At 46.6% G+C, this 23,124-nt stretch overlaps 1 protein-coding gene across 2 annotated transcripts in view; it reads left to right on the plus strand.

The window, feature by feature from the left end:
- The window catches only part of GOLT1A (golgi transport 1A), a 61,124-nt gene extending 51,837 nt beyond the window's left edge, over positions 1–9,287 (plus strand). Inside the window, exon 6 of one of the 2 annotated variants that reach the window (XM_073670695.1) lies at positions 9,020–9,287. In XM_073670695.1, the coding sequence (XP_073526796.1) occupies positions 9,020–9,061 (42 nt within the window). In that variant the 3' untranslated portion in view covers positions 9,062–9,287. The remainder of the gene's footprint in view (positions 1–9,019) is intronic. The other variant, XM_073670694.1, reaches the window with a different exon arrangement.
- The last annotated feature ends 13,837 nt before the right edge of the window (positions 9,288–23,124 follow it).

The following is a 23,124-nucleotide window of genomic DNA, read 5'->3' on the forward strand; positions in this document are numbered from 1 at the left end:
CCTGAGCGTTTCTGCATCTCCCTGGCAGAAAAAACGCATGCGGATTTTACATGCGTTTTTCCTGCCAGGGACAAACGTAAGTGAAGCGTTTTGATCATGCGATTTCGCATGCGGGTTGTCAAGCGCTTTCTAAGTGATTTTAGCATCACTTGGAAAGTGCTTGACAACTTGGTCACACTATATAAATCCATGCAACCGGCATGGATTTTATATAGTGTGACCAAGTTAGTTTAAAAAAAAAAAAAAAAAAAAACCCACATATACTCAGCTTCCGATGGTCCCCGGTATCCTTATCCAAAGCGTCCGGTCTTCCCGGTGTCTCGCGGTTGTGTAAAATGACCTTCCATGACGTCATTTAGTCATGTGACAGGTCACGCAACCGCTGACGTCAGCGGTCTCGTGACCCGTTAAATGACTAAATGACGGCATGGCAGGTCCTTTTAGACCATCGCAAGCTGCCGGGGAGCCAGGACGCATTGCTATGGAGACCGGGGGCCATCAGAAGGTGAGTATAATGTATATTTTTTACTTTAATTCTTTTTTTTTACAGGTGCTATGATACCCGGGTCTGGAGGAGAGTCTCCTCCTCTCCAGACCCGAGTACCATCCACACATTGAATCGCTTAATATCCGCATGTGCACATGTAGTCATGCGGATATTAAGCGATTCAACGCAAGTCAATGGCGGCGAAAACGCCGCGATTACGCAAAATAATTGGTAGTGCTGCAGATTTCTCCGCAATGATAATCCGCAGCGGAAATTTCTGCAGCATGTGCACAGCACATGCGGATTATCATTGGGGAACATGGCAGACCTTCTACCAAGTGTTTTTTAAGCGTTTCTACAGCGGAACTGTCACTGTGGAAACGCTTAAAAACGCATAGTGGCACACAGCCTGGCAACAACCCTTTGACCTATGTTCTCAGTACAGCCAAACTGAATGCCACGGGTCAGAGATGGGTCACTGAACTAGCTGACTTCAATTTCAGCATCAAGTACAGGCCAGTAAAATGCAAGGCGGATGCTGACGGATTGTCGAGAATGCCACTAGAGCCTGAGGAGTTCATGCAAGAATGCTCGGAGGAAGTCAGTCTGGAAGCAATTGAGAGCACTACCCAAGCAGTACAAGCTTATCAACAGGAAGACACACCATTGTGGTGTCCGTTGACGGTGGAAACCACCATAAAAGCGAGAGAACAAGATCACCCCCTGTCCATTCAACATCTACTAAAAGGAAAAATCCATAGAGCACAACGGGAAGATCACATAATTGGCAGAATACTACTTTACGTGGACCAAAATCGGTTTCCAAGTAAACGGGAGAGAGATAATGAGTCACCAGCCATATCTGTTTTAGTCAAAGACTGGACGAAGCTCTACCTCAGTGAAGATGGTATCCTGTATCGTAAAGGAGGACAAAACCGGCACTTGGTACTACCCAGAGTATTCCATAGGTTGGTCTTCAAAGAACTCCATGAAAACATGGGACATCTGGGAGTGGAAAGGATATCCAACTTGATCCGTGAATGTTTCTTCTGGCCGTACATACAGAAAGATATTGAGAGGTACGTGAACAGGGAGTGTGAGTGTCTGAAAGATAAACGTTCTAACACATCAACCCGGGCACCTATGGGCAACATCCAAACTACATATCCATTTGAGATGGTCTCAATAGACTTTCTACATCTCGAGATGTGCAAGGGTGGTTGCGAATACATATTGGTGGTGATGGACTAGTTTACTCGATTTGCCCATGCATATGCCACCATCAATAAACCTGGTCGAACAGCGGCAGAGAAGATCTTCAATGATTTTGCTTTGAGGTTTGGGTTCCCTTCAAGGTTACACCATGACCAAGGAAGATAATTTGAGAACCAGCTCTTTGCCAAGCTAGGAAAATACTGTAGAATTCAGAGATCCCACACAACGCCCTATCACCAACAGGGTAATGGACAAGTGGAACGTTTTAACTAGACATTATTGTCGATGTTGCGCACTTTAACAGCTGGTGAGAAGAAAGACTGGAAGAGTTCCCTGTCAAAAGTGGTACAAGCCTATAACTGTACAAAGAGCGATGCAACGGGTTACTCACCCTTCTTCCTATTTTCGCCAAGACTGCCAATCGACATCATGTTCGATACTCCGGTGTCAGCGACTTACAGAACATTTCTGGAGTACGTTCGGAAATGGAAGGAACGGATGGCAGAGGCATACAACATAGCGTGCAAAGTGGTTACGCAAGGACAGAGCAAGAGTAAGGAGTACTATGATCGAAAATGTTATGGAGCAGAATTGGCACGGGAAGCCAGGTGCTAGTCAAGAACATACGTGAGAAAGGTGGCCCAGGAAAACTTCATTCGCACTGGGAAGACAAGGTGTATGTGGTCGTAAGGAGGAAAGCCGATGACAGTCCAGTGTATGAAATCAGATTGGAAACGGAAGACAAGAAAACCAGAATAGTCTATCAGAATTTACTACTACCCTTTATTATCTCCCACCACAACAAGACTTCCCAGAAGTAGACCGACATCGTCCGAGATCGACTAAGGGACCACCACAGACTGAAGCACCGGAGGTGGATAGTGACCTTGAAAGTTCCGATGAAGAAGAGTACACCGTTGTATTTCTCGGAACCGGCAAGGAGAGGGATATACCATCCTCAGAAGAGTGAACTAAGTCCCGAGGCTCCAGAGTTTGTACCAAGGAGTACAGGTGAAGTCCAATTTAGATCTAATGATCGAACACCTGCCCCTGAAGAGACCGATCGACACTCAGGAGGAGCAGAATTACCAGACCGTGTGGAAACAGGCAATTCAGGAGAAGTACATGAACTTACAGAGTCAGCTCCAAGAGCATCTGAGGAAGCACGGGAAATGAATCTAAATACAGTACAGACCAAAAGTTTGGACACTCCTTCTCATTTAAAGATTTTTCTGTATTTTCATGACTATGAAAATTGTACATTCACACTGAAGGCATCAAAACTACGAATTAACACATGTGGAATTATATACTTAACAAAAAAGTGTGAAGCAACTGAAAATATGTCTTATATTCTAGGTTCTTCAAAGTAGCCACCTTTTGCTTTGATGACTGCTTTGCACACTCTTGGCATTCTCTTGATGAGCTTCAAGAGGTAGTCACCGGAAATGGTCTTCCAACAATCTTGAAGGAGTTCCCAGAGATGCTTAGCACTTGTTGGCCCTTTTGCCTTCACTCTGCGGTCCAGCTCACCCCAAACCATCTCGATTGGGTTCAGGTCTGGTGACTGTGGAGGCCAGGTCATCTTGCGTAGCACCCCTTCACTCTCCTTCTTGGTCAAATAGCCCTTACACAGCCTGGAGGTGTGTTTGTGGTCATTGTTCTGTTGAAAAATAAATTATGGTCCAACTAAACGCAAACCAGATGGAATAGCAAGATGCTGTGGTAGCCATGCTGGTTCAGTATGCCTTCAATTTTGAATAAATCCCCAACAGTGTCACCAGCAAAGCACCCCCACACCATCACACCTCCTCATCCATGCTTCACGGTGGGAACCAGGCATGTAGAGTCCATCCGTTCACCTTTTCTGCATCGCACAAAGACACGGTGGTTGGAACCAAAGATCTCAAATTTGGACTCATCAGACCAAAGCACAGATTTCCACTGGTCTAATGTCCATTCCTTGTGTTCTTTTGCCCAAACAAGTCTCTTCTGCTTGTTGCCTGTCCTTAGCAGTGGTTTCCTAGCAGCTATTTTACCATGAAGGCCTGCTGCACAAAGTCTCCTCTTAACAGTTGTTGAAGAGATGTCTGCTGCTAGAACTCTGTGTGGCATTGACCTGGTCTCTAATCTGAGCTGCTGTTAACCTGAGATTTCTGAGGCTGGTGACTTGGATAAACTTATCCTCAGAAGCAGAGGTGACTCTTGGTCTTCCTTTCCTGGGGCGGTCCTCATGTGAGCCAGTTTCTTTGTAGCGCTTGATGGTTTTTGCAACTGCACTTGGGGACACTTTCAAAGTTTTCCCAATTTTTCGCACTGACTGACCTGCATTTCTTAAAGTAATGATGGCCACTCGTTTTTCTTTACTTAGCTGCTTTTTTCTTTCTATAATACAAATTCTAACAGTCTGTTCAGTAGGACTATCAGCTGTGTATCCACCTGACTTCTGCACAACACAACTGATAGTCCCAACCCAATTTATACGGCAAGAAATCCCACTTATTGAACCTGACAGGGCACACCTGTGAAGTGAAAACCATTTCCAGTGACTACTTCTTGAAGCTCATCAAGAGAATGCCGAGAGTGTGCAAAGCAGTCATCAAAGCCAAAGGTGGCTACTTTGAAGAACCTAGAATATAAGACATATTTTCAGTTGCTTCACACTTTTTTGTTAAGTATATAATTCCACATGTGTTAATTCATTGTTTTGATGCCTTCAGTGTGAATGTACAATTTTCATAGTCATGAAAATACAGAAAAATCTTTAAATGAGAAGGTGTGTCCAAACTTTTGGTCTGTACTGTATATAAATAAACTCCTGTGACCAAAGAACCCGTGGTATCTGAGGAACAACCCATCAGGAGGATGTCGACTAGAGAAGTGAGGAGGCCCATGATGCTGACGTATGAGACACTTGGTGAACCGAGTCAAGTGCCAAGGACTGTTGACTGGAAACAGGTATCTCTGCCTACGGACCAGGTAAGCCCACTGGAGTGGTATTCACCACCGAGAGGCAGTATGGAAGATGTTGCCGGGTGGAAAGACTTGTTTTCATGCTTTGATTTTCCTTAAAAGACTTTGTAGAAACAAAAAACTATTAAGGCCTAGTGAGAGAGAGAGAGCTGGTCGAAGACCTACGAAAAACTCCAGTTGAAGAGACGCTGATTGTGTTAATTGTTTATTTCTTACAGGAGTCCTACAAGAAAAAGGTTGTAAGAATAGGTTTTTATCAATGTTAATAAATGTTATACTAATTTGACAATGACAAATTTATATATATAGTTACTAAGCTTTCACCACTGTCTCAGAATTGGTCAGATTGACCAATTAAGACGAATGTCGAGGACGACATTCAAAAAGGAGGGAAGAGTGTGACATACAGAAGTAGTACTGTTGCTTCCAAAGCATCCAGCAACTGTTACAAATAACACAAGCACAGGAGACAGGAAGTGTTGTGCTTCAGAAACATCCAGCAACTAGAGGGGTTAACACAGTCACAGGAGACAGGGAGTGTTTTAGCTGAGCCCCAGGGGGATTGTGGGGAACATGTTATTGTAGTCTGGCTGAAGCCAAAGAGAAAGGTGGTGTGTTATCTGGATCTGACAGAAGGCAACTGAACAGGATTCAGATCAGGTGAGTCTGGCCATGGTCGCCCTGAGTAATGGTTCCTCCAGGATTCCAAAGAATTCATGAAACCGGTCTCGCCCAATCTGAACCTAGCGGCGTGCTTGTAACACATGCTCTGTGCCTCATATTGAGACTGTTGTGTGCATGCTCTGTGCCTTATATTGGAGAGTGTTGTGTGCATACTCTGTGCTTTATATTGAGAGTGTTGTGGGCATGCTCTGTGCCTTATATTAGAGAGTGTTGTGTGCATGCTCTGTGCCTTAAATTGGAGAGTGTTGTGTGCATGCTCTGTGCCTTATATTGGAGAGTGTTGCGTGCATGCTCTGTGCTTTATATTGAGAGTGTTGTGTGCATGCTCTGTGCCTTATATTGCAGAGTGTTGTGTGCATGCTCTGTGCCTTATATTGAGAGTGATGTGTGCATGCTCTGTGCCTTATATTGAGGGTGTTGTGTGCATGCTCTGTGCTTTACATTGGATAGTATTGTGTGCATGCTCTGTGCCTTATATTGAGAGTGTTGTGTGCATGCTCTGTGCCTTATATTGGAGAGTGTTGTGTGCATGCTCTGTGCCTTATATTAGAGAGTGTTGTGAGCATGCTCTGTGCCTTATATTAGAGAGTGTTGTGGGCATGCTCTGTGCCTTATATTGAGAGTGTTGTGTGCATGCTCTGTGCCTTATATTGGAGAGTGTTGTGTGCATGCTCTGTGCCTTATATTGGAGAGTGTTGTGTGCATGCTCTGTGCCTTATATTGGAGAGTGTTGTGTGCATGCTCTCTGCCTTATATTGGATGTTGTGTGCATGCTCTGTGCCTTATATTGGAGAGTGTTGTGTGCATGCTCTGTGCCTTATATTGCAGAGTGTTGTGTGCATGCTCTGTGCCTTATATTGAGAGTGTTGTGTGCATGCTCTGTGCCTTATATTGAGAGTGTTGTGTGCATGCTCTGTGCCTTATATTGAGAGTGTTGTGTGCATGCTCTGTGCCTTATATTGAGAGTGTTGTGTGCATGCTCTGTGCCTTATATTGAGAGTGTTGTGGGCATGCTCTGTGCCTTATATTGAGAGTGTTGTGTGCATGCTCTGTGCCTTATATTGAGAGTGATGTGTGCATGCTCTGTGCCTTATATTGAGAGTGTTGTGTGCATGCTCTGTGCCTTATATTGAGAGTGTTGTGTGCATGCTCTGTGCCTTATATTGAGAGTGTTGTGTGCATGCTCTGTGCTTTACATTGGACAGTATTGTGTGCATGCTCTGTGCCTTATATTGAGATTGTTGTGTGCATGCTCTGTGCCTTATATTGAGATTGTTGTGTGCATGCTCTGTGCCTTATATTGAGAGTGTTGTGTGCATGCTCTGTGCCTCATATTGAGAGTGTTGTGGGCATGCTCTGTGCCTTATATTGAGAGTGTTGTGGGCATGCTCTGTGCCTTATATTGAGAGTGTTGTGGGCATGCTCTGTGCCTTATATTGAGAGTGTTGTGGGCATGCTCTGTGCCTTATATTGAGAGTGGTGTGGGCATGCTCTGTGCCTTATATTGATAGTGGTGTGGGCATGCTCTGTGCCTTATTTTGAGAGTGTTGTGGGCATGCTCTGTGCCTTATATTGATAGTGTTGTGTGCATGCTCTGTGCCTTATATTGAGAGTGGTGTGTGCATGCTCTGTGCCTTATATTGATAGTGTTGTGGGCATGCTCTGTGCCTTATTTTGAGAGTGTTGTGGGCATGCTCTGTGCCTTATATTGATAGTGTTGTGGGCATGCTCTGTGCCTTATATTGATAGTGTTGTGGGCATGCTCTGTGCCTTATATTGAGAGTGGTGTGTGCATGCTCTGTGCCTTATATTGATAGTGTTGTGGGCATGCTCTGTGCCTTATATTGATAGTGTTGTGGGCATGCTCTGTGCCTTATTTTGAGAGTGTTGTGGGCATGCTCTGTGCCTTATTTTGAGAGTGTTGTGGGCATGCTCTGTGCCTTATATTGATAGTGTTGTGGGCATGCTCTGTGCCTTATATTGAGAGTGTTGTGGGCATGCTCTGTGCCTCATATTGAGAGTGTTGTGGGCATGCTCTGTGCCTCATATTGAGAGTGTTGTGGGCATGCTCTGTGCCTTATATTGATAGTGTTGTGTGCATGCTCTGTGCCTTATATTGATAGTGTTGTGTGCATGCTCTGTGCCTTATATTGAGAGTGGTGTGTGCATGCTCTGTGCCTTATATTGATAGTGTTGTGGGCATGCTCTGTGCCTTATTTTGAGAGTGTTGTGGGCATGCTCTGTGCCTTATATTGATAGTGTTGTGTGCATGCTCTGTGCCTTATATTGAGAGTGGTGTGTGCATGCTCTGTGCCTTATATTGATAGTGTTGTGGGCATGCTCTGTGCCTTATATTGATAGTGTTGTGGGCATGCTCTGTGCCTTATATTGATAGTGTTGTGGGCATGCTCTGTGCCTTATATTGAGAGTGGTGTGGGCATGCTCTGTGCCTTATATTGAGAGTGGTGTGGGCATGCTCTGTGCCTTATTTTGAGAGTGTTGTGGGCATGCTCTGTGCCTTATATTGATAGTGTTGTGGGCATGCTCTGTGCCTTATATTGAGAGTGTTGTGGGCATGCTCTGTGCCTTATATTGAGAGTGTTGTGGGCATGCTCTGTGCCTTATATTGAGAGTGTTGTGGGCATGCTCTGTGCCTTATATTGAGAGTGTTGTGGGCATGCTCTGTGCCTTATATTGGAGAGTGTTGTGTGCATGCTCTGTGCCTTATATTGAGAGTGTTGTGTGCATGCTCTGTGCCTTATATTGAGAGTGTTGTGTGCATGCTCTGTGCCTTATATTGATAGTGTTGTGGGCATGCTCTGTGCCTTATATTGAGAGTGGTGTGTGCATGCTCTGTGCCTTATATTGATAGTGTTGTGGGCATGCTCTGTGCCTTATATTGATAGTGTTGTGTGCATGCTCTGTGCTTTACATTGGACAGTATTGTGTGCATGCTCTGTGTCTTATATTGAGATTGTTGTGTGCATGCTCTGTGCCTTATATTGAGAGTGTTGTGGGCATGCTCTGTGCCTTATATTGATAGTGTTGTGGGCATGCTCTGTGCCTTATATTGATAGTGTTGTGGGCATGCTCTGTGCCTTATATTGATAGTGTTGTGGGCATGCTCTGTGCCTTATATTGATAGTGTTGTGGGCATGCTCTGTGCCTTATTTTGAGAGTGTTGTGGGCATGCTCTGTGCCTTATTTGGAGAGTGTTGTGGGCATGCTCTGTGCCTTATATTGATAGTGTTGTGGGCATGCTCTGTGCCTTATATTGAGAGTGTTGTGTGCATGCTCTGTGCCATGTGTAGTAGTCACCGTGAATCCTCTTTTATCTAGCTCCACTTTGACAATATTGGCGTTACCTTTCATTATAATCTTGCCATCTCATGATGAGATGATTCCTGGCCATGGACTAAGCTGATCAATGAAAAGAATTAGTCTGTTATGAAGCCAGCATGAAAATTAGTATGTTTTAAGATTTTTTCTTATAAATAGCAACATGAAAAATACAAAAACCCTATTTTAACAACAGGTAATTTTCATACGCTTTATGTATATCAATTTGCTAAACCCTTTCTAACAGATATGGCAACATGTTCAGTTTCATGCTTATTACAATGTATGCATTTCATCTATTGACATTTTTATACTTTTCAGCTTTTTCAGAGCCTGGCAGGAGGTGATACGACCATGGTATAACCCCACTATGACAAAAGCATATCAACATTCAAGCTTACATCTTTTGTAAATGCAGTCTATGCATCTGGTCAAGCAGGACCACTCATATCCTCCATCACAGCCATTTGTCAAGGAATCTGTTTTTACTATGTAGAAATTTAATGTATAATAATGTAATTTAATATGAAAATAAACCTATAAACTTGTGTTAATGTTGGAAATCTATTCTTGTACCCCTCGTAAGAAAAGTCTTAACACACAGACCGAGAGCATCTAAAAAAAAGAAAAACCAAACACACATAGGATGAAGTCACATATGGTGGATTTCTGATGCAGATTGCATACTAAAATCTGAAACAATTGACTGCACCACTCACATGAATGGTGTTTTCAAAACTCATCAGCAGGTAGTGGAAAAATCATATGCAACTTTAGGGCATGCTGAAAGTTATCGATACCAACATCCTTCTAATGCAGCATAATTCTAAGCTAATTCATAATTCTAGCACATTTTTTATATATAATATGTGTATTTATTGCTCAAAAAAATAAAGGGAACACTCAAATAACACATCCCAGATCTGAGTGAATGAAATATTAGAATTACATATCTTTATGTTTGAAGCCAGAAATGTGGCAAAAGGTAGAAAAGTTCAAGGCGGCCAAATACTTTCACAATGCACTGTATATATATAAATTGCAGCCGCCTGTCTGGATCATCCTCCAATAAACCATGAAGTAGACATGGATGATAAGCTTTCCACGATTAGCCAGTTTCACTTTACACCATGTTTGATAAATCTCCCCCTTCATAACCTTATTACACTTTCTGTCCACCTACTTTTGGACCACCCTGTATATATATAGAAATTGTCTAATATCTGCCTGCCCCATAATGTTATTATTTGAGAAGTGTCCTTTTTTCCTTCTTGCACGGATCATAGATATCACTGCAGGACATTAACAAGCGCCCTCTAGTGGCTACTCAAATGATTGTTTTTGTCAAATAGAGTGACAAGGAGGGGCACATCATGCTGGAAAAGAAACAAGTCATTTCTAGTGGGGCACTGTGTGGTTATCATTGTTATGGGGGATGCTGTGTAGTTAGTAATATTATAGGGGGCACTGTGCTTCTGGCAGTGTTATGAAGAATATTGGCATTGTAGGATCCATGTGGCAGGCACAGGTTTAGGGGGTAGTGTATTCACGAAGTTGAGCACGTGTGTGGTGCTTTCCATTGTAGCTTATGAGAGTTGCAAAATACTTAGCTTGTTTGTTGACTCCCATGAAGACTGTTATGAGCAGGGGCATTTGTAGTGCCAAACAGGGAGCAGAATATTCCTTGTTTATATCAATCCGTCTGTTCTTGTTTCTGTCTGTTAATTCTTGTAACATCCTTCAGATCACTGCACTGAATTCACACCAGTGTATATCTCCCTGCCAGTATATTTTCCTTGTAATTTCCTGAAATCCTTTGATCTGAATTCACACCTCTCTATTAGTGTTGAGCGAGCACTAAAATGCTCGGGTGCTCGAAGCTCGGGCCGAGCTCACCGTGATACTCGGGTGCTCGACCCGAGCAACGAGCCCAATGTTAGTCTATGGGAGACCCGAACATTTTTGCGGCGGCACCCCCGGCAGTCTGTAGAAAGCCTAAAAAGTGCCCAAAACGATAGTGACCGTGCTCAAATGACATGGGGACAGCATGGGGATCGCCCCCTGGAAGCATTTCTGACCCCCAGGTCACTGCTGTCAACAACGTGGTCAGAGGTATTAAGCCACTTTTACGGGCTCACAATAAAACATGCAAAAACGAAACTGAAACGGTTTTCCTGTGAAATATGTTAAGGAATTTCCTTTCCAGGGTAAAAACTTGTGTATAAGGTAAAATAAATAACCAAAAACAAAAATACGAAAGTGAAAGTGCTTTCCTGTGAAATATGTTAACCCCTTAACGACCATGGGTCTTTCTGTTTTTGTGTTTTCCTTTTTTGCTCCCCTTCTTCCCAGAGCCAGAACTTTTTTAATTTTCGTTCAATATGGCCATGTGAGGGCTTATTTTTTGCGGGACGAGTTGTACTTTTAAACACCATCACTGGTTTTACCATATCGTGTGCTGGAAAATGGGGAAAAAAATTCCAAGTGCAGTGAAACTGCAAAAAAAATGCAATTCCACAGTTGTTTTTTGGGTCCTTTTTTACCACGTTCACAGATTGCTAAAACTGACCTGCCATCATTATTTTCCAGGTCGTTACGAGTTCATAGACACCAAACATGTATAGGTTCTTTTTTATTTAAGTGGTGAAAAAAATCCAAAGCTTGCTAAAAAAACAAAAAAAAATGACGCCATTTTCCGAGACCCTTAGCTTCTCCATTTTTCGGGATCTGGGGCCAGGTGAGGGCTTATTTTTTGCGTGCCGGGCTGACGTTTTTATTGATACCATTTTGGGGTAGATCCGATGTTTTGATCGCCCGTTATTGCATTTTATTGCAAAGTTGTAGCGACCAAAAAAACTTAATTCTGGCGTTTAAAATTTTTTTCTCGTTACGCCGTTTACTGATTGTATTAATTCTTCTTTTATAATGATAGATCGGGCGATTCTGAACGCGGCGATACCAAATATGTGTATGTGGTTTTTTTTTTATATATATATATATATTTCATTTTGAATGGGGCGAAAGGGGGGTGACTTAAACTTTTATATATTTTTTATTTTTTTAAAAACTTTTTTTTACACTTTCTGCTTGCTTCTATAGTCTCCAGAGGAGACTAGAAGCAGCAGTTGTCTGATTGCTTCTACTGCATACAAGCGATGAGCAGATCGCTTGTATGCAGGAGAAATGCTCACTTGCTATGAGCGCTGACCACTAGGTGGCGCTCATAGCAATTGAGACATGACAACCACAGGCGTCTGCTGCAGACCCTGAGTTGTCATGCCCACCCATTGGTGACCCGCGATCACGTGACGGGGTCACTGATGGGCGGGGCTTAGGACTCCCGGAAGCGCGAGTTAAATGCCACTGTCAGAGATTTAACATATTAACAGCCGCGGGTGGATTGCGATTCCAATAATCAGCTGACATGTGCTCGCTTCAGTGCGGGCTCACCGCCGGAGCCCCCGCTGAACCGGCCTTCCCGACCTGGTGCGTACTATTATTGACCAGGTCGGAAAGGGGTTAAGGAACATCCTTTCCAGACTTGTGTATAAGGTAAAATAAATAACCAAAAACAAAAATACTCCTCCACACCTTGGGCTATGTTCACAAGTAGCATTTTTTATGCGTTTTTGCACGTTTGTATTGCTTTCAACCGTGACAAATGCATTCACCTGGAAATGTCATTTTAACATTTTACAACCTTATCTGGCCATGTGCTGTGTGACACATGCATACAGTGCTAAAAAGACATGGGAACAGCATGGGGAAGACCCCTGGAAGCATCTCTGACACCCAGGTCACTGCCTAAAAGTGTGCCCATCAGAAGTGATCCTTGCCACATCAGAAGATGCAGACTTGCAACTATCCCTGTGCAAGTCCTTGTCCCAGGGCAGTGTTCAATTGTACCTCCCCCATAACTTGCAATACAAGCGCAAGTATGCAGCCTGCCACAAACCCACCCCCCCAGGCTGCAATACCATACTGCTAGCTTGCTTGCACTTGAAATTGGGCCTTTTAGGCATGTGGAGGTGGAATCTGGCCACCACGTCATGGCTGCGTCGGTAGCCTGGTATTCATACTCAGTCCCCAGCCGCCCGGCGGCCGGGTGTCCATACTCAGTCCCCAGCCGCCCCGCGGCCGGGTGCCCACACACAGTCCGCAGCCGCGTGGGGGTGGCCGGGTGTCCATAAACGGTCCCCAGCCGCCCCTATTTGTCCCGGTGCGCCTTATACACAAGCGCGCATACCAAAACATTACCTGTGCCCTCCCCAGTGCATTTAGTGGGAAGGACAGCCTAACCACAAACACGTGGACAAGTGAATGTGGCCAGGAATGGTCCATCTCACTGACGCCTTCACACTGGGTTAATATTGTGGAAGCCGGGACACAGTTGGACACTGGGATGCAACACGTCCTCCAGACATAGAGGATTGCGGGTCCTGGGTCAATCAGGCTTCAACACAAAGTTCAGAAGGTAGACAGCAGCAGTGGTCGGCCTCCTACACAACGAGTAAATTATTCATGATCATGAGGCCATCCACCTCCTTAGCTTTCTGTTCCTTGGAATGCAAGCGCATGTATGTAGTAGCAGCTAGGCCTGAGGTGGTCAGCGTTTTGGCGCATATTCTACCTCCTTCGAGGATTGCTGGATGTTTTCCTGCTACTATCCCAGTTCTATGACTCCCGTTAAAACAAAGCTTCAGGTGATGAATGATGGATGAGGTGGTGGCAAAGGAGAAAGAGCAGGAGGAACAGGGACCATTCACATCAATATCAGGCCAGCCAACCACACATGTCTTGTAGGATATGTTTCCGTACCAAAAGGAGCGGTTCAGCTACACAGTTATAAGGCATACAGTGAATGCAATGCCTACCAAAAATTTCGAGGCACTCCAATGCCCCTTGGAAGTGACATGGAGGTCAGAGGGCCTTAACTAAACCGTTTTTTCCATTTATAGCAACTGGGTCTCCTGTACACTGTTGGCCTAAGCAGGGAATGGAAGGCTTTCCAAAAATTATTAGGCACTGCAATGCCCCTTGAAACAGACGTGGATTACAGCGTATTAAAAACCTTCTACCCATTATTGGGGAGTGGGTCTCCCTTAGTGTTCGCCTATGCATTGAAAAGCAAAAGCTGACAAAAATTAGGAGGAAATGCAATGCCCGTTGCAAGAGTCGTGGAGGTTAGAGGTAATTAAAAACAACATGTCAATGCCCCTTGGAAGACCTGTGGAGTTCAGAGTGGTTTAACAAGACAGTTTTAATGCCCCTTGGAAGAGATGTGGAGGTCACAGTAGCTTAACAAGATGGTTTTAATGCCCCTTGGAAGAGACGTGGAGTTCAGAGTGGTTTAACAAGACAGTTTTAATGCTCCTTGGAAGAGTGGTGGAGGTTACAGTGGAATAAAAAGACAATATCAATGCCCCGTGGAAGAGACGTGGAGGTCACAGTAGCTTAACAAGACGGTTTTAATGCCCCTTGGAAGAGTGGTGGAGGTCGCAGTGGAATAGAAAGACAATATCAATGCCCCTTGGAAGAGTGGTGGAGGTTACAGTGGAATAAAAAGACAATATAAACGCCTTGTGGAAGAGACGTGGAGGTCACAGTAGCTTAACAAGATGCTTTTAATGCCCCTTGGAAGAGTGGTGGAGGTCGCAGTGGAATAAAAAGACAATATTAACGACCCTTGGAAGAGACGTGGAGGTCACAGTAGCTTAACAAGACGATTTTAATGCCCCTTACAAGAGCCATGCAGTACAGCATATTAAAAACATTCCCATTATTGGAGAGTGGGTCTCCCATAGTCTTTGCCTATGCCTTCCAAGCAAAAGCTGCCAAAAATTAGGAAGGGGGAACTTGCAATGTCCCTTACAGGAGCCATGCAGTACAGCATATTAAAAACATTATTCCCATTATTGGGGAGTGGGTCTCCCATAGTCTTTGCCTATGCCTTCCAAGCAAAAGCTGCCAAAAATTAGGACAGAGGAACTTGCAATGCTGGCAGCATGGACCACGGTCACCCTGGTGGTATAGTGGTCGTGGAGGCTGAGGATAAGGAGAAGAGCAAAAAACAGCCGAAATGAGGAAGCGTATACCCATGTGTGGGTGTGAAGCGATGCATGTGAATACACCTCCCGAAATAACACAGTGGATTTGACTTTATGTTACTCTGCTGTCATTTGGTGGTGATGAGAAGTCTGGCCCAATCCAGCCCTTGTTCATTTTGATAAGGGTCAGCTTGTCAGCATTGTCAGTTGACAGGCGAGTGCGCTTATCAGTTATAATTCCCCCAGCGGCACTAAAAACACGCTCCGATAACACGCTAGCGGCAGGGCAGGCCAGGACCTCCAAGGCATACAGAGTGAGTTCATTCCAAGTGTCCAGCTTGGATACCCAATAATTAAAAGGCACAGAGGAATCACGGAGGATGCTGGTACTCCCTCACCATCTTTTGAAACTTTCCACTCCTTGTGAGAGTACCCTGCGCCTCAGGGCCTGTAAGCTGGGCAGGTCTCAGAAAACTGTCCTAGAACATTGACAGTGTTCCCCTGCCTCTGCTGGATTGGAGTTGCGTCTCTCTCGCCTGTATGCCTTAGTTGGGCAGCGAACTGTGACCTCTGCTGCTACCGTGTTCAGATGGGAATTTTTTTAATAGTTCTGCAGCAAGGGCCTTCTGGTACTGCCCCATTTTTGTAGACCTCTCCAACTCAGGAATAAGAGAGTGAAAGTTCTCCTTGTAGAGGGGGTCTAAAAGTGTCATCAACCAGTAATGACTGTCACCCAACATTTTGACAATGCGAGGGTCACAGTTAAGGCAGCGTAACATAAAGTCAGCCATGGGTGCCAGACTGGTAACGGGCAAGACTTCCGTGTCCTCACCAAGATGACGACTGATAGTGTTGAGCGATCACTAAAATGCTCGGGTGCTCGAAGCTCGGGCCGAGCTTACCGTGATACTCGGGTGCTCGACCCGAGCAACGAGCCCAATGTTAGTCTATGAGAGACCCGAGCATTTTTGCGGCAACACCCCCGGCAGTCTGTAGAAAGCCTAAAAAGTGCCCAAAACGATAGTGACAGTGCTCAAAAGACATGGGGGCAGCATGGGGGTTGCCCCTGGAAGCATTTGTGACCCCCAGGTCACTGCTGTCAACAACATGGTCAGAGGTATTAAGCCACTTTTGCGGGCTCACAATAAAACGTTCAAAAACGAAACTGAAACGGTTTTCCTGTGAAATATGTTAAGGAATTTCCTTTCCAGGGTAAAAACTTGTGTATAAGGTAAAATAAATAACCAAAAACAAAAATACTCCTCCACACCTTGGGCTATGTTCACAAGTAGCATTTTTCATGCGATTTTGCACTTTTGTATTGCTTTCAACCGTGACAAATGCGTTCACCTGGAAATGTCATTTTAACATTTTACAACCTTATCTGGCCATGTGCTGTGTGACACATGCATACAGTGCTGAAAAGACAAGGGATCAGCATGGGGAAGACCCCTGGAAGCATCTCTGACCCCCAGGTCACTGTCTAAAAGTGTGCCCATCAGAAGTGATCCTTGCCACATCAGAAGATGCAGACTTGCAACTATCCCAGTGCAAGTCCTTGTCCCAGGGCAGTGTTCAATTGTACCTCCCCCATTCCTTGCAATGCAAGCGAAAATATGCAGCCAACCACCCACCCACCCGCAGGCTGCAATACCATACTGCTAGCTTTCACTTGAAATGGGGCCTTTTAGTTTGGAGGAGGACGAAGCTGGCCACTACCTCATGGCCGCTTCGGCAGCGAGGTATCCATACTCTGTCCCCAGCCCTGATTTCTCCTGTCACCTTCCCCCACACTTTTCTTAGCCTGGCCTGCTTTAGGGCAGCATTGGACGAGCCCACCAGAGAACCAGACTCCTCCGGTGGGCCCTGGCTTCTCCATCAGGGGAGTTGAGAGTGCCTAGGTGAGGAGCATGATGATGATGATAGAAGTTAGCATCTGCTTTGTTTTCTTGGAATGCAAGCGCATGTATGTAGTAGCGGCTAGGCCTGAGGTGGTCCGCGTTTTGGCGCATATCCTACCTCCTCCGAGGATTGCTGGATGTTTTCCTGCTACTATCCCAGTTCTATGACTCCCGTTAAAACAAAGCTTCAGGTGATGAATGATGGATGAGGTGGTGGCAAAGGAGAAAGAGCAGGAGGAACAGGGACCATTCACATCAATATCAGGCCAGTCAACAAGATATGTCTTGTAGGATATGTTTCTGTAACAAAAGGAGCGGTTCGGCTACACAGTTATAGGGCATACAGTGAGTGCAATGCCTACCAAAAATTTCGAGCCACTCCAATGCCCCTTGGAAATGACATGGAGGTCAGAGGGCGTTAACTAAACCTTTCTTTCCATTTATAGCAACTGGGTCTCCTGTGCACTGTTGGCCTAAGCAGTGAATGGAAGGCTTTCCAAAAATTATGAGGAACTGCAATGCCCCTTACAAGAGCCATGTGTGGCACCCCAGGGGTCTGGTCACCACAGTAATAGAGATATTACGTCAGAGAGCAAGTGGGAGGTTTCCTGGTCAGGATCCCTTAAACATGCAACATCCTCCTGCCCCAGTCCTGGGAGGGGAGAATTCTGTCGTTATAAACTGGATCTGGGGCGGGGTTGAGTGAGTCAGAGAACAGTCAGAGTCAGAGTGAGAGCAAGGGAAAGTAACAGCAAGGAGCTCTGCAGGAGCTAGGAGCTAAAGACCAGGGGCTGGAAGCTGAGCAGAGCTCGCCCTGGCAGAAGACAATAGGAACCAGACACAGGAGTCCGAAGCTGTGAGGACTTATATATCCAGCAGCAGAAACCAGCCGGCAGGGGATTTCAGGTCCTCTGGCCATAGAAGCCCGGAGGCTCAGTCACAAGCAAGGGACCAGCACCGCCGTCGTGGAGCGGAGGCTAACAGAAGGCCCCAAGTCACCAGCCATACGGGTGAGCACTACACGGTACACTCAGGGACGTGGGCTACTTCTACCCGCTTACAGCAAGGTAGCCAGGAAGAGTGCAGACAGACGGGGAGGCCTACAACTCCACCTGGCCAGGGGAACTCCTGCTTGCTCACAGACTGACCAGGCCTCTTATGCTAGCCAGTACTCCCGGGAGGGTCTACCTTATAATCATCAGTAAAGACCCTGAACTACACTGCAAAGACTCTGAGTCATTCGTGCTGCGCTCGTGCACCATCACCCCCATCATCCACACTCACTGCCCTGAGGCTATACTCCTCCCGAGGGGAGTTATCCCATTCTATGCTGTGCACACAACACCAGCCTCAGCGGTCTGCCTCGCAGCGGTGGTACTCCCTGACCGCAATCCACGGGTGGCGCAGTCGGACAATTAACCTCAAAACCTAAGAAAGACTGCCACTGGTTTGACCAGCCTGAGCCACGGGACCGGGTCAACGCCACGGAGACTACAGACCCCAGAGACCCGGCACCGGGTATCCCACACACGTGTACACATGGCCCAGGGGGCGCGTCACATGCAGTACAGCATATTACAAACATAAGTCCCATTATTGGGGAGTGGGTGTCCCATAGTATTTGCTTATGCCTTGCAAGCAAAAGCTGCCAAAAATTAGGACAGAGCAACTTGCAATGCCCCTTACAAGAGCCATGCAGTACAGCATACTACAAACATAAGTCCCATTATTGGGGAGTGGGTCTCCCATAGTATTTGCTTATGCTTTCCCAGCAAAAGCTGCCAAAAATTAGGACGGAGCAACTTGCAATGACCCTTACAAGAGCCATGCAGTACAGCATATTACAAACATAAGTCCCATTATTGGGGAGTGGGTCTCCCATAGTATTTGCTTATGCTTTCCCAGCAAAAGCTGCCAAAAATTAGGACGGAGCAACTTGCAATGCCCCTTACAAGAGCCATGCAGTACAGCATATTACAAACATAAGTCCCATTATTGGGGAGTGGGTCTCCCATAGTATTTGCTTATGCTTTCCCAGCAAAAGCTGCCAAAAATTAGGACGGAGCAACTTGCAATGGCCCTCACAAGAGCCATGCAGTACAGCATATTACAAACAGAAGTCCCATTATTGGGGAGTGGGTCTCCCATAGTATTTGCTTATGCTTTCCCAGCAAAAGCTGCCAAAAATTAGGACGGAGCAACTTGCAATGCCCCTTACAAGAGCCATGCAGTACAGCATATTACAAACATAAGTCCCATTATTGGGGAGTGGGTGTCCCATAGTATTTGCTTATGCCTTGCAAGCAAAAGCTGCCAAAAATTAGGATGGAGCAACTTGCAATACCCCTTACAAGAGCCATGCAGTACAGAATATTACAAACATAAGTCCCATTATTGGGGAGTGGGTCTCCCATAGTATTTGCTTATGCTTTCCCAGCAAAAGCTGCCAAAAATTAGGACAGAGTAACTTGCAATGCCCCTTACAAGAGCCATGCAGTACAGCATATTACAAACCTAAGTCCCATTATTGGGGAGTGGGTGTCCCATGGTATTTGCTTATGCTTTCCCAGCAAAAGCTGCCAAAAATTAGGACGGAGCAACTTGCAATGCCCCTTACAAGAGCCATGCAGTACAGCATATTACAAACATAAGTCCCATTATTGGGGAGTGGGTGTCCCATGGTATTTGCTTATGCTTTCCCAGCAAAAGCTGCCAAAAATTAGGACGGAGGTACTTGCAATGCTGGCACCCTGGTGGTATAGTGGTGGTGGAGGCTGAGGATAAGGAGAAGAAGATTAAACAGCCGAAACGAGGAAGCGTATACCCATGTGTGGGTGTGAAGCGGTGCATGTGAATACACCTCCCGAAATAACACAGTGGATTTGACTTTGTTACTCTGCTGTCATTTGGTGGTGATGAGAAATCTGGCCCAATCCAGCCCTTGTTCATTTTGATAAGGGTCAGCTTGTCAGCATTGTCAGTTGACAGGCGAGTGCGCTTATCAGTTATAATTCCCCCAGCGGCACTAAAAACACGCTCCGATAGCACGCTAGCGGCAGGGCAGGCCAGGACCTCCAAGGCGTACAGAGCGAGTTCATTCCAAGTGTCCAGCTTGGATACCCAATAATTAAAAGGCACAGAGGAATCACGGAGGACGCTGGTACGATCGGCAAGGTACTCCCTCACCATCTTTTGAAACTTTCCACTCCTTGTGAGAGTACCCCGCGCCTCAGGGCCTGTAAGCTGGGCGGGTGTCAGAAAACTGTCCCAGAACGTTGACAGTGTTCCCCTGCCTCTGCTGGATTGGAGTTGCATCTCTCTCGCCTGTACGCCTTGGTTGGGCAACGAACTGTGACCTCTGCCGCTAGCGTGTTCAGATGGGAATTTTTTTAAGAGTTCTGCAGCAAGGGCCTTCTGGTATTGCCCCATTTTTGTAGACCTCTCCACCTCAGGAATAAGAGAGTGAAAGTTCTCCTTGTAGCGGGGGTCTACAAGTGTCCCCAACCAGTAATGACTGTCACCCAACATTTTGACAACGCGAGGGTCACGGTTAAGGCAGCGTAACATAAAGTCAGCCATGCGTGCCAGACTGGTAACGGGCAAGATTTCTGTATCCTCACCAAGATGACGACTGACCATGCTCTCCTCCTCCTCCTCCTCTTCCTCCTCCCCCCTGTCCTCAGGCCACCCACGCTGAACCGACGGCATGACACTTGTACAGGTACTACCGTCTACAACGCATGATAGCAGCTCCTGTTCTTCCTCCTCCTCCTCCTCCTCTCCCTCATTGTCCCCCAATGCACGTTGTGATGAGATGAGGCTGGGCTGTGTGTAATCGCCCGCTACGGCTTCTTGATCCATCTCATCATACTCTGGCTGCAATGCCTCCTCTTTAATTCTCTGCAGAGAGCGTTGCAAAAGACAGACAAGTGGGATGCTGACACTAATGATGGCGTCATCGCCACTCACCATCTTGGTGGCCTCCTCAAAGTTTGTCAGGATGGTACATATGTCAGACATCCAGGTCCACTCCTGAGGTCTTATGTGTGGAGTCTGACCTGAATATCGACGGCCTTGTTGCAGCTGGTACTCCACAACTGCTCTCTTCTGCTCACAAATCCTTTGCAACATGTGGAGGGTAGAGTTCCAACGTGTGGGGACATCACACACCAGTCGGTGTGCCGGAAGCTGCAAACGCTGCTGCAACACAGCAAGGGCGGCGGAAGCTGTAGGCGACTTGCGAAAATGAGCTGACAAGCGGCGTACTTTCACGAGCAGATCTGGCAACTCTGGGTACGATTTAAGAAACCGCTGAACCACGAGGTTAAGCACATGAGCCAGGCATGGTACGTGTGTGATCTCACCTCGCCTCAGAGCCGCCACCAGGTTACGGCCATTGTCACACACGACCATGCCGGGATGTAGGTTCAGCGGTCTCAGCCACAGATCTGCCTGCTCTTTCACAGCTGTCCACAACTCACAAGCAGTGTGAGGTTTATCACCTAAGCTTATGAGTTTCCGCACAGCCTGTTGCCGCTTGGCGGAGGCAGTACTGCAATGCTTCCAGCTTGTAACTGATGTGGTGATATCTGAGATGGAGGCTGAACATGAGGAGGAGGAGGAGCAGGATGCGCAGGAGCTGTACACTGTGGGGGCAACTCTGACTGACATAGGGCCCGCAATCCTCGGTGTGGGGAGGATGTGTTCCGTCCCAAGGTCCGACTGGGTCCCGGCTTCCACTATGTTTACCCAGTGTGCCGTCAGAGAGATGTACCGTCCCTGGCCACAAGCACTTGTCCACGTGTCCGTTGTCAGGTGGACTCTCCCAGTAACTGCGTTGTTGAGGGCACGGCAGATGCTTTGTGACACGTGCTTGTGTAGTGCGGGGATGGCACACCGGGCAAAATAGTGTCGGCTGGGGACCGAGTACCGAGGGACGGCCACCGCCATAAGATTGCGGAAGGATTCCGTCTCCACCAGCCTAAAAGGCAGCATTTCCAATGCAAGCAGTCGTGAAATGTGCGAATTTAGGACTGTGGCCTGTGGGGCGTTAGCTGCGAATTTCCGCTTTCGTTCAAAGGTCTGGGATATGGACAATTGAACGCTGTGGTGGGACGTGGACGTTGATGCTGTTTCTTGAGAAACTGCCATAACAAGTGAAGACTGAGAGGAGGGGGCATCTTTACATGCAGTATGGACAGGGGATTGCCTTGCACACACAACAGGGGGTTCTATTGCACGCACAACAGTGGAAGAAGCAGTGGTGACACCCGCTGACACTGGTCGTGGACCCTGGGTTTCGCCCCACAAAGTCGGGTGCTTTGCTGCCATGTGCCTGATCATGCTGGTGGTGGTCAGGCTGGTAGTTTTGTCACCCCTGCTGATGCTGTCATGGCAGGTGGAACATATGGCCTTTTTGGGGTTATCAGCAGAGTCTTTAAAAAAATTCCAGACTCTGGAAGACCTACCGCTTGTACTGGCAACGTCCCTCGTGTTGGTGTTACGGGGAACGGTTGCCTGCCTTCTGTCTGCGGCCACCACACTGCTTCTTCCTGCCTGTTGGGGTACTCTGCCTCCCTCCCCCTGTGTGCTGCTGGCCTCACTCTGCATGTCCTCCTTCCACGTTGGGTCAGTTACTAGATCATCCACCACCTCCTCCTCTTCCACTTGCGCACCACGATCCTCCATCTCACTTCCTGGCAATTGTGTCTCGTCATCGTCCACCTCTTGTGACAGATTGCCAACGTCGACTTCCTGTGGCTGTGTCTGTTCAAATATTTGGGCATCGCAACATGGGATCTCCTCTTCCACCACTTCAAGCGTATCAGGCGAGGGGCCCAAATATGGAAATAGACCAGTGAACAGCTCTTCAGAGTGTCCAAGTGTGGGATCACTTGCTGTCTGACGACACTCGGCATGGTGGGAGGAAGGAGCATCAGGGTGAGGAGGAGTATGCGGTCGAGACTCACGGCTACTAAGAGATGACCGTGTGGAAGACAGACCGGAGGTGGTGGTGCCCAGGTAACTGGAAGTATTGTCTGCTATCCAATTAATAACCTGTTCACACTGATCAGTTCTCAATACTGGTGTTGTTCTGTGCTTCCCTAGTAATTCGGTCAAGAAGTGGGAGCGAGAAGATGTGGCTGTTGGCTGTGGCACATTTTCACCTTGGCCACGGCCCCGTCCTCTGCACGAACCATCACCAGAACGTCCACTTCCACGTCCCTTGCCACGCGCCTTGCCCATTGTAAATGAAGTAAAATAGCTTACACTTGCACTATCAATGGAAAAAGGGTAATAAAAAGTAGATTAGAACCGTGGAAGAGGAAAACCACAGTTATTGTTTACTGGGGTATACCACACTTTTTTAAATAGAGATATTTGCGGCTGAACAGTGAGCGACACACTCAAACTGCTTTTTTTTAGATACCAAAGGCCCAAAACTGGATAGTACAGCGATTTGACCCGTGAAACTGCG

Source organism: Phyllobates terribilis, unplaced genomic scaffold, assembly GCF_046119375.1.
Source record: "Phyllobates terribilis strain yellow unplaced genomic scaffold, ASM4611937v1 Scaffold_2__4_contigs__length_985480577, whole genome shotgun sequence".
Lineage (NCBI taxonomy): Eukaryota > Metazoa > Chordata > Amphibia > Anura > Dendrobatidae > Phyllobates > Phyllobates terribilis.